A 20,426-nucleotide genomic window follows, 5' to 3' on the forward strand; every position below is an offset into this window, starting at 1 on the left:
ATAAAACTGGAGAATGTGTTACTGAAGCATTTGAAAACAAAAATTCTGAAGGTAGAACACCTACAAATATATGGGTAGATGAAGGAAAAGAATTTCATAATAAAAAGTTTGAATCATTTTTGAATAAAAATATGATTAACAGGTATCATACATTTAACGAAGGAAAAGCTGTAGTAATTGATAGATTTAATAGTAGTTTAAAAAGAAAACAATACTTTTTACTTATTTACTTAATAATACTTACAATTATTTAGATATTTACTTATTTACTTAATAATACTTAAAATTATTTAGATATTCTGCAGGATATGGTTGATAATATAACAAAAGAAAACATTCTAGTATAAAAATGACACCAACTGAAGACAGTAAAATCTTAAACAACGGTACTGTTTACTTTAATTTATATGGTAATTTAAAGATACCAAAGAGTAAACTGAAGTTTAAAATTGGTGATCGAGTTCTCTTAAACAAACTTTTGATTTTGAAAAAGGATATACACCAAACTGGACAGAGGAAATATTTGTAATTTATGGAATTAATATACAAATCCCAGAACATACACTATTAAAGATTTAAATAATGAAGTAATTCAAGGTTCATTTTATGAGCAATAACTTTTACCTACTAAACAAGAGATTTTTAGAATAGAAAAGGTTATTAGACGAGACTATAAGAAAAAACAGGCTTTAGTAAAGTTATAGTGAAAAATTTAATAGTTGGATTCCGTTTAGTGAATTGGAAGAAACTTAAATTTAAAAAAAAAACATATTATATAAATGAGTAAAAAAAACTAATTTCTATTAATGGAATAGAAACAATAGATCAGTTAATTATTCACTTGACTAAACTTGCTGCTGCTTACAGAAAATAGTTATAAATTTTGTGGAAAAGTAAATACAGGATTACAAATTACAGCAGGTATTTTGGTTGCTCAGCTGCATTAGCACTAGTTCCAGCTGCTCCTATATTTATAGCAGGTGTTGACGCTGTTCCATCAGTAATTACTATATTTATCAATAGACTAAAAGTTGAAGACAAGAAAAACATTTTAAAATTACATAACCACAAAAATTATATAAATGGTAATTAGAAATATAGACAGAATGATTATGCCGAAATTGTCTAGCATTTTAGGAGAAATAATGAAAAAAAAAGTAGAAACTCATATAAAAAGTACTAAAAAGAAGAAACGTTATCAAAATAAAACTTGATCAAATAGTTAGCGATGAATATAAAACAGATGTGATTGATAATTTACAAAATGTTATAGATCCTTATCTTTTAGAAAAAAAATTTATTTGAATGGGATTGTGGTTGTTGAATGTTAGAAGAGGAAAATAATGTACCATTATGTGATTGTCCCAGACCAAATAATCATCGAAACAACGCTAAAAGAGTTATTGCAACCGATTGTGACACTAATGAAAAACAATACAGAAGCACTTACGCAGCATCTAAATACCTTGATATTAATTCTGGGTGAATAAAAAGGTGCTGTGAAGGAAAAAATCCGAGTAAAAAAGTGGAAAGTCGAAAACTAATGGAAGAAAGTACCAATTTAAATATCTTATTTCTTCTTAAACTTAACTTTTTTTTTGCTTAACGAATGTTTTTCTAAATATAATATATAGATGGCTGTCAGAGAAGTTGAGAGGTCTTTAAGTCAATATATTAAGACATTTGAAATTAAAATTACATATAGACAAGATAAAAAAAAAATTATATTTAACTATAGAAGACTCATTTGATATTCTTAAATCGGAACATAATACTTTAGAAAGGTATAAAAAATGTTGATTTAAACATAACTTTCGCGATAATTAGTAAAACAGAAACAATATATCAATCAGCTTATTTTCAATCAAAGGTTTTGATTATTATTAACACAAACGAAATAAAAAGCACTTTACGCCAAGCCTTTGATGAAATAATAAAGATAATTGGTAATTGGATTTCAGAAGAAAGTGGCTGGAGAATAGAGTTTGTTGATGCCTATTATATAAATAGATATAAATATACACCGCTGGCTGCTTCCAGTTATTTAGAATTACCAAAATCATTACAACATCCAAGGAAAGGATTGATCAATATAAAGAATGAGGATAATGAATGTTTTAGATGGTGTCATTTGGCTTACAAAATTCCTGTTGAAAAAGACCCTCAAAGAGTTTCAAAATATAAAAATCATATAGAAAAATTCAATTATAAAGGGAATAACATTTCCTGTTACATTAAATCAAATACCTAAAATAGAAACTCGGAATGATATTTCATTTAATATTTTTTTGTTGGATTTAACGTCGCACAGACACATGATAGGTCATATGGCGACTTTTCAGCTTTAATGGCGGAGGAAGACCCCAGGTGCCCCCCGTGCTATATTTCATCACGAGCGGGCACCTGGGTAGAACCACCGGCCTTCCGTAAGCCAGCTGGGTGGTTTCCTCACATGAAAAATTCAACGCCCCGAGTGAAGCCCGAACCAACATCTATGAGGGGTGAGTGATATGAAGTCGACCTTAACCACTCGGCCACGGAGGCCCCATTTCATTTAATACATTTCATTTAATATATTTGGTTATGAAGATAATAATGTTTATCCATTGTAAATTTCAAAATATCAATATGAAGAATACTGTGACATGTTGTTAATTAATAATGCCAAAATAACACATTATGTTGGGATTAAAGACTTTAACAGAATAATGTTTAAAAATAAATGTAAAAATAAAAAACATTTTTGCAAATCATGTTTACAAATTTTTTCTCAAAAAAAAAAAAAAATAACTGAACATATTACAAAGTGTTTAGCTATTAATGGTATTCAAGCTGTAAAAATGCCAAAAGAGGGAAGTAAAATACGTTTTAGAAATTATCATAAATGCTTAGCAGTACCTTTTGTAAATTATGCTGATTTTGAATCAATAACTAGAAAAAAAATCTACTGCATTACCATCACCTGAATTTTAATTTACTGATCCATACCAAAAACATGTAGATTGTGGTTACGGTTATAAAGTTGTTTGTTGTTATGATGATAAATATACTAAACCAACAGAAGTTTAAAGAGGTCTTATATTTGTTTGTTTTGTCCTTTGGTGTTTCATTTTCTGTGTTGTGTGCGAGGGTTGTTTGTGTGTGTCTTTGGGGAGGCTGCGTGTTTTGAACGTGACTTTCCCTGTTGGGTATTCTTCCTTGTTTTTTATGCTCACAATCGTGTTGTTTGTGCCGTGTGGCGGCCGTAAAAAGTCTCCCCGTACATTCAATCAATACTGTTATATTTTCATCCTTCAGGGATTGTTTTGCATTCAAAACTCTCGGCCTCCGTCAAAGAAGAGAAGTTGTTTATACCGCGTTGAAGGTTCTGTGTTCACTGGCATTCGGGTCCATTTTAGTTATCCCAAATTTTCCACAGAGATGTAGAGGTTACCGTTCTATTAACAAGTGCAATTCTAAGAGGTGCGGTTTTTGCAATCATTTATCGCACAGGTCTACTATCACTTCAAATGTTAATGGAAGAACTTTTAATGTAAAACTGATTTCTGACATTGATTGAAATACTTCCCACATGATTTATGTACAGACGTGAAACGCAACGAATTGTGGTATTCAGTATGTTGGCCAAACTGGGCGATCTTTGAAAATTCGTTTCCGCGAACATTCATACAAAATACGTAGTCGGAACAAATTTACTACCTTTTTATACCAACACTTTCGTAAATCTGGCCATACATTTGATCAGGTTACAATTCAGCCAGTAGAACAACTCGTATATGATTTAAATGCCACCTCTAGTTTTAAGATCAAAGCCAGACATTTAGCAGAATTCAAATGGATAAAAAATTTACAGTCACCGTTTCCGTTGGGCTTAAATGATAATATTTATCAAGAAGGTAATATCTCTAAAAACCCTGATATTGACATCTTTTCGATTCTGAACATAAGAAAACGTAAATCTAGATCTCATGGAATAAGACGCAATGGTAATGTTAAGCGTAATTCTAAAGTCAATATGTCTGTTGCCGACCTTGATTTAATTCTTTCTAACTCTGGTAGACACTCGATGCTTTCTCGTCTCACATCTTTATCTGTTCAGTCCCTTAAAAATCTCGACGAAGAAGCGGACCAGTATGTTATTCAAACAGATCCTTTTTACACTGTATCATATCTTATTCAAAGTTATACGCAACATATTCTCCGTCCACATATCGACACTCAATCTGACCATGACAGACATTTACTTAAGATATGTTTTATAAATAAAGGTATTGACTTCATCGATGTACCTAGTATATTTCGAGATAAACGTGTCATCGATTCTGTGCCTAAATATTTCAGAAACTCTGAAGTTCCGATAATCTGTTATAAATATAAAACACCTGTGAGAAATATTATATTCAATTATAATAAAATCGTATCAGACCTAGATGTAACTACTAATACTCCAACTTCTTGTGATTGTAAACACTCAAAATTTTGCTACTCAGATGCAGGCCATGTCATCACTGGTAATTTTGATATTATCAAAGACAAACGTATTCGTAATTTATTTTTTAAAGGGCCTAAATACAGAATTCCTTCAAATATCGACTTTGATGCATGTCGTGGTCAGATTGCAGAATCCATCGAAACTTTTTGTGTAAAATGGTGCCGACGAGAAAATGCTGATCCAAATGCATTATCGTCTTGGAAACGTAATATTTTTAAAATTGTCGATTCCCGTATTAAATTTTATAAAACAAATGAGCACCTACTTCCACCTAAGCCCAAGTTCACTTTAAGACATCTGAAAAAAAAAAGAAATCCAAGAATTTCATTCTAAATATGTTTTAGTTCCAGCAGACAAGGCGGCTAACAATATTATCATCATTTGACGCTTACATTATATAAATGTTTTACGAAACGAACTTAACAGTACTGAAACTTACGCATCGAGTAATTCTGATGAACAACGATTGATCAATGTTCACATCACTGAAGTTTCTAATTTAAAAGTTCGTATAGATGACCAGCAAATTAAACTTCCTACTATGATCTGAATTCCAAAATTACATAAACAACCATATAAAGCTCGTTTTATCGCTAAATCAAGCTCCTGTACCACCACAAATATTTCCAAGTTATTAACATCATGCCTTACTGCTGTTAAAGCCCATGTGAAAAGATATTGTGACAAAGTATACGAAAACACTGGTAAAAACTTATTTTGGTCGGTAAAACATTCTGGCGAAATCCTGGATAAATTTAGAATTAAAAATTATAGGGTGTCTTCAGTCAGTACTTACGATTTTTCCACTCTTTATACGACTTTACCTCATAACTTAATTAAGGAAAAACTTACTGCCCTTATTCAAAAAACTTTTGCCAGGGAAAATGCTACTTTCCTCGCTTGCAATTTCGATAAAGCATTTTTTACTAATTGCATTGTAAAGAATTTTACTATGTGGACCTGTGACGAAGTTTGTAAAGCCCTTTCCTTTTTATTGAACAATATTTACGTCAGGTTTGGGAATGAAATTTTCAGACAAGTAATTGGTATTCCCATGGGAACAAATTGTGCACCCCTTGTTGCAGCTCTGTTTTTATATTGTTATGAAAGAGATTTTATGTTCAGCCTTTCTCAAGATACACAGGCAGACATTATAACTGCATTTAATAATACATCACGCTATCTGGATGATATACTTAATATGGATAATCTGTTTTCTGATCAGTTATGGGAAAATATATATCCCAGAGAGCTGCAGTTAAATAAAACTAACAACTCGGATAATACTACTTCATTTCTAGATTTACATCTCTCTATTTGCGAAAATTTCATACATACCAAAATTTAAGACAAGAGGGATGATTTTAATTTCAGTATTGTAAATTTCCCACATTTGGATGGAGATGTACCCCAGGCTACATCTTATGGGGTATATATTTCTCAGTTAATTCGGTTTGCAAGAGCATGTAGTCATGTTGAAGATTTCAATGAACATAACTTATTTATTACAAATAAGCTTCTTCAGCAGGGCTACCGTTATTATAAATTACGTAAATACTTTTCTAAATTTTATTATCGTAATTCAGATTTGGTTTTAAAATACAATAGCAATTTAAAATCACTTCTGCGGGAAGGTATGTCAAAACCCGCTTTTAATGGGGATGTGGTTTACCAACTTCGTAAGATTTTGGGTCATGGCAATTTTTCATTTTTATTTAATCAACGTAATTAAACGTTTTATGAAAAGAGGTTATGACCCAACTGTTTTGAGACACACCGCATGTTTGGTGTTCAACCCTTTTACAGTTGGACACTACGCTTTCCTCTTTGATTGTGTCTGACGGATCAGGTGGAGGACTCTATGATTAGTAGTTCTTAAACCCCACCAGGACTGAGCTATTTTGATTTCCGTCTTCTGGCATGTTTCGTCGGGCCCTTAAGGGTGTTTTCCTTGTTGCTCTGTCTTCTGCAAAGACATTGATTACATGCGTATTAGGTTCTTAAGGACTGCATTTTTATATTATATTTACAAGGGCATCTTTGTGTTTTACATAGCATACCTTCTGTTGCCTTTACGTATTTTAGGATTTCACCTGGCGGGGATTATTTTTATTTACACTGTCTTGTAACTTTGGAACATGATGGGGGTAAGAGTGCGGTATGGTGCACCATAAACCGGTTTAAACTCCCCAGTGGTGGTTTTGCCACTGACCGTTCCAAGGCGATGCCCCACTGTGTTCCTATATTTGTTTGTTTTGTCCTTTGGTGTTTCATTTTCTGTGTTGTGTGCGAGGGTTGTTCGTGTGTGTCTTTGGGGAGGCTGTGTGTTTTGAACGTGGCTTTCCCTGTTGGAAATTATGCAGTTTATAAATTTATTGAAAAAAAATGCTCGAGGAAGAAGGATATTGTAAGGAAATATTTAATGAAAACTTTAACAAAGATTTGAAAATGTCTGTAAAAAATGAAGCTTTATTTCAAAACATACCTCTTGTCATATTTGTGGAAAAGAATATAAGGAAAATGAAAATTCTGTACGAGATGATAAACAAAGTTTTTCGAAAAGACCAAAGGTCCGGGATCACTTTCATATAACAGGGAAATTTAGGGGAAGTGCTAACTCAGAATGTAATATTAATTTTAGACTAACACACACAATTCCTGTTATTTTTCATAATTTAAGAGGTTATGATGGTCATTTTATTATGCAACATATAGGAAACTTTAAAAAAGAAATAGATGTTATTCCTAATGTTATGACTTAATCATTAGATAACTTAGTAAAAAATATTCCAGAATTGAAGTACACATCTCAAGATTTTAAAAATAATAAAAAATAATAATTATTATAAACAAAAGGCATTTATCCATATGATTACATGGATTCATTTAATAGATTCAAAGATACAGAATTACCTCCTAAAGAAGAGTTTTATTCAATTTTAAATGAATCACACATATTTGACAAGGAATATGAACATGCTAAAATGTTTGGAATAAATTTGAAATAAAAACAATGGGAGAATATCATGATATGTATTTATAAACTTACGTATCACTTTTAGCTAATGCTTTTGAAAATTTTAGAAAACTGTGTTTGGAATATTTTAAACTTGACCCTTGCCATTACTTTAGTAGTCCTGGGTTAGCTTGGGATGCAATGTTAAAAATGACTGGAATAAATTTGGATTCAATAACTGATATTGATATGTACCTTTTTATTGAAAAGGGACTGAGAGGAGGAATTAGTTATATAGCTAATCGTTATAGCAAAGCAAACAATAAATATATGAAAGATTATGATTCTGAATTAGAAACTAAATACATTATATACCTCAACACCAAAAATCTTTACAGTTGGGCCATGTGCCGACCTTTGCCCTCTGGAAATTTTAAATGGGTCACTTTAAAACAATATAAGAAATTAATTGCAAAAGGTAAAACTAACTTTATAATTGAATGTGATCTTGAATATCCAAAAGGATTACATGATCTTCACAATTATTACCCTTATGCTCCTGGAAAATTAAAAAAAGAAAAAAAAAAAAAAAAAAAAAAACAACAAAAAAAAAAAAAAAACAACAGACGAATGGCTTTCAAATTATAGTATAAACATTAAAAAAAGAATTTGAAATAGTAAAAAGTAATGTAAAAATATAGTTCCAACTTTAATGAAAAAACAAAACTATGCTGTTCATTTTAAAAATCTTGAAGTATATGCACAATTAGGATTAAAAGTAACACAAATAAATAATACATAGAATATTAACTCTTGATGAAAGTCCTTGGTTAAAAATGTATATTGATTTTAATACTTAAAAAAGTTCTAAAGCAAAGAATTCTTTTGAAAAAGACATTTTTTTAAACTCATGAAAATCTCGGTATTCGGTAAGACGATGTTAGAATTTACGCAAAAGAGTTAATATTAAATTAACACATAATGAATATATTTTATTAAAGTGTACAGCAAAACCTTCGTTTGTTCGTTCAATATTTCGATGTTTAATAAGAAGTTGTTTGGTTTTCGTAGAATAAAAGAAAATCTGTTATTAAACAATCAAACCGAGTCTGCAATTTTCACTGTTTGCTTTGATCTCGGTGCTTTCGAGGGATCAACTTTCCAGATTATATTGTTATGTTAAAACGGCATTCTTGATTTATAAAAATATTTAATGTATGATTTTTCATTATAATTACATTAAGGAAAAGTATGAGGATTCAGCAAAGCTTTTATTTACTGACACTGATTTATTATGTTATGAAATAAATACTGAAGTTGCATATGAGAATTTTTATAAGGACAAAGATTTATTTGGTAATAGTGATTATGACAGTAATTCAAAATTTTATTTCGACAATTAATAAAAAAGTAATTGGAAAATTCAAAGATGAAGCTGCCGGCATTTCCATTGTTGAATTTATTGGATTAAGAAATCAAATGTATTCATATCTATTAGAAAATGAAGTTAACATTAAAAATGTAAATGAATTAAAAACTTGCTGTTAAGAACACAATAGTTCATAAAAATTACAAAGATACTTTGTTTAATTCAATCCAAAGTAAACATACCTTTAAAGTTATTCGTTTTGATAAACACAATCGTTCCAGTTATATTATTAATAAAACATCTATATCATGTTATGACGATAAAAGATATATTCTTGATAATGGTATTAATACATTAGCCTACAGAGCCTCAGCTCCTTATGAGCTTTAGCTCAGCCCGGTCACAGAACCATAAATTGTTAATTGAATATTTTTAACGTTTAAGCCATATATATAAATAACATCATTTGTTTTAATTGATCAGCATAATTAATAGAAATAGATTCATTTTTTCTGTTTTTCTTTACATTGTAACTTTGAAGAATTTTATTTTCTTTGCTTTTTAGTTCCAATTTAGCTTCTCATTTATCTAATTTAATTGCATCAATAAGAATAATTACAATGCAATTTTGTTTAATTGTTACATTATAACCATTTTGAACTAAACCAGTACTAGCATTTACTACATTCCATTTACATAATCCAACAGCATCTTCTGTTTCAGATGTTAAAAGCAGTGGAGTTTTTCTTACTGTTTGTCTTTCTATTTTACTTACTTTTTCGTTTATGTTATTGAATATTACCATTATATAAACAACAATGGCAATAAAACAATTGACTGGATTAACCAGATAGATTTTGACATAACTTCCTGGTTCTATAGTAAAATCCATCGATAAGTCTCTGCTTACATTTAGCGAAATTTCAAATGTTGTTCCTCTGCTTAAATTAATTTTATTTTTTTCTTAAAAACCAGTGTTGTATTTTTAACCTCAGGTGTTATATACTCTATTCCATTTGTTTAAAAACTCCGCCAGTCAAAAATGAAATTTAAATGAAATTCTCCATGGTAGTTTGCGAAGTGTAAGTCTATGAAGTCTATGATAATGCTGATTTCAATTATGTAATCCCCATCTTGTATGATTTCAAATGCATTATCTACCGATTCTTCGTAGCCGGCGATAATACGTGTTTTTACTTTTTTTTATAAAACTTTTATAATCTGTAATCTTATTCACTCGTATTCCAAATAATGCAACATAAATCTGAGGTCTTTAATACCTTTTGTTGTAACTGTTTATCTTCAATTTCAAATTATGTTCCACTAAAACTACTCTTTACATTTAGTTGTCTGTTATTGTATCGTTCAAAAAGAAACACTTCACTTCTTACTTTTTCTAGTTCTTTTTCTATTGCTTTATAATCTTCATTTGATTTTAGAATTACTTCATCTAAATCATCAATTCGTTTTGTTGTAGCAACTTCAGAAGCAGACAAATTGTCAACAGTATTTTTTGTTCTAGCTAATCGTGTTTCTTGTTTTAAAAAGACATTTTTTACCTTTGTAATTACTTCTGCATTAGTGGAAATTGTTTCAGTATTAGTGGCTATTGCTTCAGTATTAGAAGTAATTAATTACCCTGGTTTAACTGACTTTTCAACTACCAAGTCCAGTTCATTTTTATTTCTTTTTCAATTTTATCCTTATATTCGTTAATATCTTTTACTAACAAACCTGTAAGTTTAATTTATTCCGCGTACTTTAAATTGTGACGTGTGTCAACATTACTAATCAAGGTCCAAAGTTGTTTCTTATTTTTTGTTTTCTTTTTGAAAATTGAACTCTTCTTTCAAGGTTATCTAATGTTGTATCATGGCCATCACCTCTTTGTGAAGCTGCCTTTTCAAGTTCAGATTGATGTTCTGCATATTTATTTGAAAATGTGTCAAGTAAATCTTGATTTCTTTTTGTAAGGTCAGTATTTAGTTTATTTATTTCTGTTCTGACTTCTAACTGATACATATTTTGTAACATTTTCTCGGCTTCAGTAATCTTTTAGTTCTCATGTTTAATCATACTATTACTTAATTCCCGAACTTGATGTGTATCTTTTCAGAATTAGTTCTAAATACTTCTTTTATCTGACTATCTGATAAATCAGATTTTTATTCAAGTTCTTTAATAGAATTAACCATAGCTTTCATTTCTTTTTCAAATTTACTATGCATCTCAATCATTACTTTTTCATTGCTTTTAAGTTTTTCTTGTTATTTCTTCAATATTTTGTACTTCTGTTTCTAATGTTTGTTTTATAGTTTTGATTTTCTTCAAGATTATAGTCTTCTATTATATTTTAATATATTTTATATATAAACCGTCTTGGGACTGCATCAGCGGGTTTATCTGGAATTCCTAGGTTGATTATTTCATTACCTCCCATATTTAATGGTCTGTTTATTGTGTTATCAAGTTCCTTATTTTTATGAAGATATGAGTCCATGTTCATTTTATGCTTTTTGAATTGTTTTTCGTTACATAATCACTTAAATCAATATCAAATTTAACTTTACTTATACTGTCGGGTTCACTTATTTGTTCTATATTATTGAAAATTCCCATTATATAATTATTATAATTCCTGTAAAGTGTTTTCTTAAAAACTTCCTTGGATTGTCAACATATAAGAAATCATATTTTTGTTTTGTTGCATTAGTAAAACAGTCACAATCTATATTTTAATCATTACAAACCATATCCTTTTCCTTTTTACCAGTCCGGGACTTTCAAACAAAATATAATGTGAACAGTTAATTCTTTGGTGTTTTATAGTAAAATAGAGGAAAGCGAACCCTTCACAGGTCGCTGAACACGACAAAAGACTGACTTAAATAAATAACAGAGCAGTTTTTGTGATGTCCTTGAATAAAGTATTTTGCTATTTCATTTTGAACCTTTTTTCTTCACATATAAAATCATCAAATATTACTACTTTTTGTTTATCTGGTTCAAGATCATTAACATCATTTATTTCATATTTAGAATATTCATGTATTTCATTTGGATCTGCTTTATTTATTTTTTTTGCAATTGTATTTAAGTGGTCTATTAAATCCTGATATTTAGATTGTTCTAGATTTTTAGCATACAGGTATAATTTATCATAATATACAAGAGGTTTTCGTAACATATGCATTAATGTAAATGCTTTTTCCTGATCCAGAAGATCGACATATTAACATTCTAAAACATGAATCTGGCATAAAAGGATAAAATTGCTTTAAGTTATTAGATTTATCATTTTTTGTATCATATAAAAATATTACATTATCTTACATTATCATACATTATCTTACATTTAATGCTAGCAAAACTTAAAGAAATAAGAGAAATAAACAACCTTGTTGGACAGAAAGTAAGAGCTATAAGAGAAGAAATAATGAGAGAAAAAATAAGAAAAGCTACTGATCGAGAAATGTATAGCGAAATGTATAAACCAATTACAGAAGGAATAGAAAATCAAAAAGAAGAATTGAGTCAGTTAAAAGCATTACATGGAATCAAACAGCAATTAGTGTTACTTCCAAAAGGTTTGTTGATAAAATACAAGAAGTAGAACAACAAAAATTGGCAGAGCTATTGGAAGAACCACCACCCCCGGAACTACAACAACCATTATTTCCACCATTACCACAAAAACTAGACAACAAAGAGATTGATAAAATACTGGAAGATTATGGCAGAGAAAACGAATTTGATTTAGAAAAAGAATATGAGGATTATAGTAGAGAAAAAGAATTTCCCTACTGAAGAATCAGAAGAATCAGAAGAAGAATTTGAGGCAATATCAATCAAGATATATCATCAAGCTATGGATTACCAACATTAAGTAAGCAATAAGCAAAGATAAAGACTATTGGACAAAAACAAGAAAAGAGGTTACCAAGAATTTAAAGAACTTTACTCGTGATATAAATAAATATAGCGAAAATAAATCAGGTAAAAAAAAATTAAATTAAAAATTTAGAACCTATGGCTGCAAGTGAGTATGTTTTGGAGTTAGAATTACACAGATAAAATCTTAGAAAATACAGTAAACGCTTATCGAAAATGATTAAAGTCTCAGAGGTATTTGGAAAGGGAATAAGATATCATAATCCATATAAAGTTTTACCAAATGGACAGTATGGTAATTTATTGATTGATCTTAATAATCTTTATGGTCAAAACAAATTGATTGCTACAAATAAAAACACTGGAAAAGAAGTTATTAACGTTATGGTAGATGATGATTTGATTGATTTGATTAATAAAAGATTAAGATAACAATAATAAAAACATTCAATATTTTCTAGAAAAATATTTAAAGAATTAACAGGAAAATCAGGATTACCTATCAATAAAAGATCCATCAATTAAAAAAGTAATTAGGGGTCAAGGTTATGACGTTTGTTCATGTAATCTAAAAGAATTGGTTAAAGACTTAGAGCTTATTTGTGGTTCAATTGACGCTGAAGAACTAAAAAATGAAGGTATTAATTGATGAACTATTAAAATTGAATGAATTGTTACAAAAAGAACATGAAATGTTATATAAAAATATTTTTCTTGAATATAAATGAAACAAAAAGTAGTGCATAGTTCTGAAGCTGTTAAAAACAATAATAGAAATACTCCAAGCGATTTTACAGTCAGTGAATTTAATTTTAGATAAAAGTAAAACTTACGTTGTTGGTTTGGATAGTATTAACACTGTGACTTTCTCTTGGCATAATATTAGTGATGAATATAACAATAAAAGAATTCGTTATAATAATGGTAAAGAATGGAAAGATATCATATTTACAAATGGCTCTTACAGTTATACAGACATTAATATTAAATCAGAAAAACACAAATAAGTAATGGTGATTTTGAATTAAATCAATCAGACATTGCTTCAATAAGTTCGAAATTTGATTTTAGTAGTTTTAAAATCCTAAATTCAATTCATGATAATTTTATGTTGGATTTAAGAATGTCAAATTTTCACACATTGCTTGGATTTGAGAACAAAAGCTTTGAACAATACTGAATGGGGAACTACGACACCAAATATAACTAACTCTGTGGATACAATTTACATTCATTGTGATCTTACTGATAATTTACTTGTTGATGGTAATTTTAGTGATATTATATATGCTTTAAGTACTGCAGATTTAACAAGAACATTTACAAAAGAACCACAAAGCGTTAAATATTCTGAAATTAATAAAAAATATTATCAATTCAATTAGAATATATCTTACAGATGTATTTGGTAGAATAATTAATGTTAATGAAATTGAAACAAGTTTTCAACTCATTTAAATTTGACGATTGAATACTGCTTAAGACGGTGCTAGGGGAGTGGGCAGTGTTGCATCTTCCATTACTGCTCATGAACAGACTCAATCAAACCGAGTCTGCAATTTTCACTGTTTGCCTTGTTTTCGGTGCTTCCGAAACAGAAATTCAAATAATGAAGAAGGATATTAATATAAAATTAAATAAATTATTGTCAGGATCTGGAGCGAGTAAACGTATTTACAAATTAATTTATAAAAAAAATAAAATAATATATAATATACATGTTTAAAACAAAACAGTATTGTGATAGATACGAAATAACTCCTATTCAATTAGATAAACCTTTAATTTCTGTCTCGGGAAATAATGCTAAACAACAAAAAAGTGGGTATCACTTTACAATAAATGACAGAAGTTCATATTTTGATTGGTTTAATGGTTACTTTGAAGTACAATGAAACATCGCTCGCTCGAGCATCGATGACTCGAGTACCTGGGCTCGCTCGAGCAATTCATGTGGTCCCGGCCGATTTCCTTCTATTTTCGATGTGAAATTATCATTGCTGGGTCGAGCATCGGTAACACGACCCCTATGTATTAATTTAGTCTTTGTTGCTTTTGGCAAACTCGAGCAGAGGTTTAAAAATTTTCACACCTTCTATGGTCTGAATGTATCGGTTAATTAAAAATTTCCACACGCCGTGAGAATTGCGTGGTCTATTCCAGGACTATCCTAAATGTTTGTTTTTCGGTATATTTGATCTGATAATGAGACAAATTCTTGATAAAAGGTGGAAGAAAAGTTTTATTGCTCAGTTATCGATCAATTGCTGATTATTTTAAACTTCTTTTCTTCGGGGTCGAGAAGATTGTTATGAGATCCTAGTGTTTTAATCGGCATTTGTTTGCATGCAAATTAAGGAAATAATATAGCCTTTTACGTAAAATTGAGACGATAATTTTGATATGCACTTCCTGATAAATTAAAAGAAAAAGTCTCAGTTGTTTCTCACATGTGCCATTTACAAATTACGTACTGAAACGTCTATCATAGATAACGTTTGTAATACGTCTTTTTTTTGAAAACGTCACAAGCATGTTATTATTACGTATCACCGTTTACTATGCAATTAGTATTGGTAAAACAAACTTCAATTTTCTTGGTATGGTGGTCAATGTTTGGGTCGCTCGAAACTATGGAAAACTCGAGCATTTTGCTCATCCCCTTGCGACCTCGAGCGAGCGGTGTTTTTCTGTAGGTTTTAAAGGTAATAAACTTCCTAATGGTAATAATTATGGTGGTGATAATCTACTTGCTTTAATTAATAATGCAGCTTCAATAATTGATCAGCTAATAATTAAACAAAATGGAAAAAAATATCTATAATTGTAATAATTTGTACAAGGTAATAAATGTAAACAATTTAGTGGAACTATCTAATAATTATGGAGAATCAACTAGAACAAACGAATTTATTTATTGAGATAATACTGATAGTGCTGAGGGTAGGGATGACCAAGCTGGATATAATAAATGTTTTGCTTCTAGGAAGGTATTAATCCAGGGTGTTAATGAGGTAAATGCTAAATTTCTGTTAAATAATTATTCATTTTTTTATGGTTTGGAACAAAAAATGTTACCCCAAAGTCAGATTCAAATAACATTACAATTAACAAATGATAATGAATTAATTTACAGAGCTAATGTTGCCGATGCAGGAAGGGTAATTGTAACTACATTAATTTTGTGGGTTTCACGTTTAATTTTTAATCTATATGGAATTATTTTAATTTCTGAAAGATATTGAAAGCAACAAGTTGGAAATACCTTCGTGAAATGATAACACAATCTGTAGATACACAACAAAATAATACAACTTTTGGAATAACAGCCGGTGTGAAAAAAAAACGAACATGTGTTTGTTTATTTACAACGACCTGATAAAAGTAATTAACAAGAACATAATCCACATTTATTAGATACATTTAAAGCTAATGCAGCAGATAATGACTGTAGGCTGGAATCTTGCCGTCTTGAAGTTGGTAATGTTTTTTTTTTATATCCAGAAACGGAATGTACAAGTATATCAAGAACTTATGATGATGTTCTTAATTATTTTCATAAACAAATTAATAAACCACTGAAAGTCTCTTAAATATATTCAATTTTCGATTTTTGTTTGGATTTGTTCATTTTAACTTAGAATTTAAAAATGAAGGAATAAAAGAAGATTCTAAGTATATTACATAAACAGCTAAATTTAAATTAATTAGCCGGCAGCTAAATATAATATCCGTGTTTACTCAATTGTATTGTATGAAGAAACAGTTGAAATAAATACTATTGTAAATGAACTTGTTATTGTGTAAATGATATTTATATATATATATATATAAAATATATAATGATATCAAATTACTGAAGATAGATTGGCACAATGATGCAGACTAGAAAGCTTTTTTTCCTTTTCATCTTTTATGTACCTAAATTAACAAATATAAGGAAATGATAGAACACATATCATACACATGCACGTTTAAAGTATACAACAAATGTTTAGGATATACCTCGTTCTTTCAATATTATTTTCAAATGCTTGGATAAAGTTTTCGATCCATTCAGTGCGAGCTGATATAAAACGTATATGTAACATATCACGCAGTCATGTTATATAATATTCTAAATAAGTAAGGATGATGTTTTACGTAATATAAAAAATAACGGGAAAAACGTTGACGTCATAACGTTATAAATGACGTCATCGAAACAAGTAATATTTTCAATATGGCGTTTCCCAAAGAAAAGGGCACAGAAGTAATTAATCTGTATCATGACGATATTCCCCGGTCACAGTCATTAGGTCAATGCAAAAGCGATATCCTGAAGATGAGAAACTTAGCAAGATGCAAGTGCAAAGAATAGTTATTGGGTTTAAAGGTTTAAACAGTCAGGGTCAGTTATTGACAGACAACAAAGTAATACCGGTCGACCGAAAGCAATCAGGTCTTCTGAGAGGACGTCATCTTGGACACATGTTGTAAAACTGAACCTTCTCAGTAAAGGGACGTTGAGGTGAGCATTTTAAGTAAAGCTGCTGATGCTATTTATATAAAAATATTATTCGGTGCCCTACAGTGTTGTTATATCTTACTTGTCTGCTTATCTATGTTAGTTAGTTGTGTGTGGTTGTGTGTGTTGATCTTTGGTACATGAATATCTGCGCTATTTGGGTTTACGTTGTAGTGTAACTGTGATAAAAGAACGTTGCATTCCCTTTGTAAATTCATCCTTGTTCTACATTCTCCTTCAAACTACTCCCCACCACCTTTCTTCCAACTAAGGCTGTGTTTGAAGTGCTCTGTGCTTTCGAGAAATCTACCCTTACCTACTACCTTTTATTATATCTCCTATCCCTTAGTGATTTTCTTTTAAAAGTGTAATCCATATTTTGAAAAACTTAAAAACAGCGAAATGGTAACATATATTATGAAACGCTATTTTCAAAGGAAGAGAACGTCTCAAACGGGAAAAGTACGTGTTACAAAACGATGCTGTCTGCAACAGTGGTACAATATGTACTATTCAGTATTTCTATAATATGTAATGAATTTTGGAACTGGAACTATCCAAACATGTTTGGTTTAAATTACCTTTATATGAAAGAAAACAATTGAAACAAATAGTCATTTTTCACCCTTTGTAATATGAGCTAAATTGTATATGTATGGCACAGATTTAAGCCCATATCTAAATTTTCGAAACACTAAGAATGTTTAATTGTATCACCCATACACCTAGCTTTATCATTTTAATTTTTTTTTAATTTTAGTAGTTTCTTACGTTCAGAAATGTTTTAAATGATATGGATTGATTTGCTTTCTTAATCAGTAGCTTCTCGGACACAGTTTCACATTATGTGATAGTGGGATGACATTAACATTCAAGTGCACGGGATAAGGAATTCATTTACAGGTTTTTTGAAGAAATAGAAAAACAAAACAACTGCCTCTCAGAGACGTTTTAACAAGGAAATATATGTTGCTTTTTTTTTTTTTTTTTTTTTTTGCAGAAAGAGGGTGAAGTTGGATATTTCCTTTAAGGTCCTAAAAGAAATTTTGAATAGCAGTGTCACTAAGACATTCCGAACGCTTTTGTACTCTATCTCTGCTGTTGAAATAATTCATTCAAACATTTTTATCATTGCAAATTTATCATTCTGACAAAATAGCCGATGTGTGCAGTTTATTTCAAAATGATACAAAGGATAAATTTATCAGAGCCGTAGATTCCAACCAAACGTATATCCAGCCATTTTCAGCAAAAAAGTGTGGAAATGACTTGATCTGAAATGAACAGGTTCCGTGAAGTTCAGAATGTAATACTACATATATTTATATAGTGCTTAAAGTGCTAGGGTGAGGAAACAATTAATATAACGTATACATTTCTTTGCAATATTAAAATGCCCCCGCTCTTTCTTAAATATTCCATTCTTTTTTAGCATTTCAGAGATGTAAGAGCAATATTTACACGTTTCAATATCTCAGAGTCGACGCATTGTAATTCTGACGATTTAACATTAAAAGATGACACTGGATATTCGAGTCTGTGCAATTTGTTTTACTGGAATAGCACAATGCCGTGGTTTTGTGTAAAACCAAAATACAGAAACTTATCTTGTACTGATCTGTCATTTTACACGCACAACTGGCTTGGATATGTCAAAACTCTGAACAGATGTGAACTTCGCCTAGCAAACAGGTAAACCTTTGGCAAGTATTTGATTAAGCTTCAGACCCGTTATATTCTTTAATGAGTCTGTTCGTCAATATGCACTCTTCTTAAAAATGCTGACGTTTCCCAAATGTTCAGCAGCGCTGATATCTATTTGATGCTTCGTTTCTAAAATATTGTAATAGGTCATAGTGTTTGCTTTAGGACAACTGAAATCAAAATGTGTCATGGAGTCTCAAAACAGATATGTAAAAGGTAATGTACGCTGGTGCCGGTTTACATGTATATAACGCGAAGATGTTTTTAATATCAATCTTCTTGCATACATTTTATTACTAAATGAATAGATAAAGTATAAGTGACTGCTAATCCTAAAGCACCTATATTAAATATAAAAGACAAACGGCTACGTGTATATGTCTGTTAAAACCATTTTCATTTAACCATATTTGAACTTACTGAAACTTGTGTGCAACCGTGAAATAGAATTAACCCTAGAAGTATTTTAAATATCTTCACTCGTTGAGTGTTCGAAAAAAAAAGCCTAATATGTGGAATGTAGAGTACGAAATGTTAATTTTAAAAAAAGCTGACGTGAAGTTTGTACAAAATTCAGTCCATTTCATAATGATAAAGTCATTAAAGAAGAGTGTTCCGTACTCTTTTTGTCTGAATTAAACTTTGTGTAGTTAATTAAAATGCAGTACGTTTTTTTGTGAAAGTCTTTTTAACAGATTAATATTTTGGTAAGTTTTGAAAGTGGAGATATTTTGAATCAGAAATTTGTAATGAAAACCCAGGCTTTCATTTTAATTATTATGTTTATTTTGAATTATAGACAAATGATCAAAATTCTATACAGATTAAATTATATGCAAGTTACCTACAAGGCAAAGCGTTCACTTCAGAAAAGGCCGCAGATCGATTTATATATAAAGTCGGCGATAATATTTTCGGCGTTAACGTCGCACCGACGGAATTTATGTCATATGGTGACTTTCTAGCTTTGATCGTGTAGGAAGCCCCAAATTTGCCTTTGTGATTTAATTCATCACGGACGTAAAACTTGGAAGAACCACCGACATTCCGCAAGTCAGCTGGATGGCTTCCTCACATTGAAGATTCAACGGTTCGATTGAGGTTCAAACCCACATCGGTGAGTTGCAGGTAATTTGAAGTCAGCGAACGTAACCATTCGACCACGGAGGCCTCCTTAAAAGCCGACGATAATGAAGTAGAGACTGTTGATAATATTTTAACATAAGGATTTTGGGGTTAATGTTTATGAAAACATCCAAAACTCCTATGCAACACACTCCGGTGCATCGATAACGTACAAAGTGGTGTTTTGATGTACTTTCTTGGGTAGTATAGATTTACTTGGACATTATCTCTGTCCGGTTAAACGGATTGGATGCCAAGCATATACTGACTTTGGCGTTCCACATTCAGGTTCTGGGAAATATTTAAATATATTAACAATAATAGCCTGATCAAGCAAGTTTTGTGCAAATAACTGTTGCAGTATTTGAATTCGATAATATAG

At 30.3% G+C, this 20,426-nt stretch overlaps 1 protein-coding gene across 1 annotated transcript in view; it reads left to right on the forward strand.

Annotated features, from left to right (window-relative positions):
- Positions 1–20,426, forward strand: part of LOC123549845 (NXPE family member 3-like) — a 170,636-nt gene that overhangs the window by 85,984 nt on the left and 64,226 nt on the right. Inside the window, exon 5 of the mRNA XM_045338285.2 lies at positions 18,648–18,907. Within this exon, the coding sequence (XP_045194220.2) occupies positions 18,648–18,907 (260 nt within the window). The remainder of the gene's footprint in view (positions 1–18,647; positions 18,908–20,426) is intronic.

Source organism: Mercenaria mercenaria, chromosome 6, assembly GCF_021730395.1.
Source record: "Mercenaria mercenaria strain notata chromosome 6, MADL_Memer_1, whole genome shotgun sequence".
Taxonomy (NCBI): Eukaryota; Metazoa; Mollusca; class Bivalvia; order Venerida; family Veneridae; genus Mercenaria; species Mercenaria mercenaria.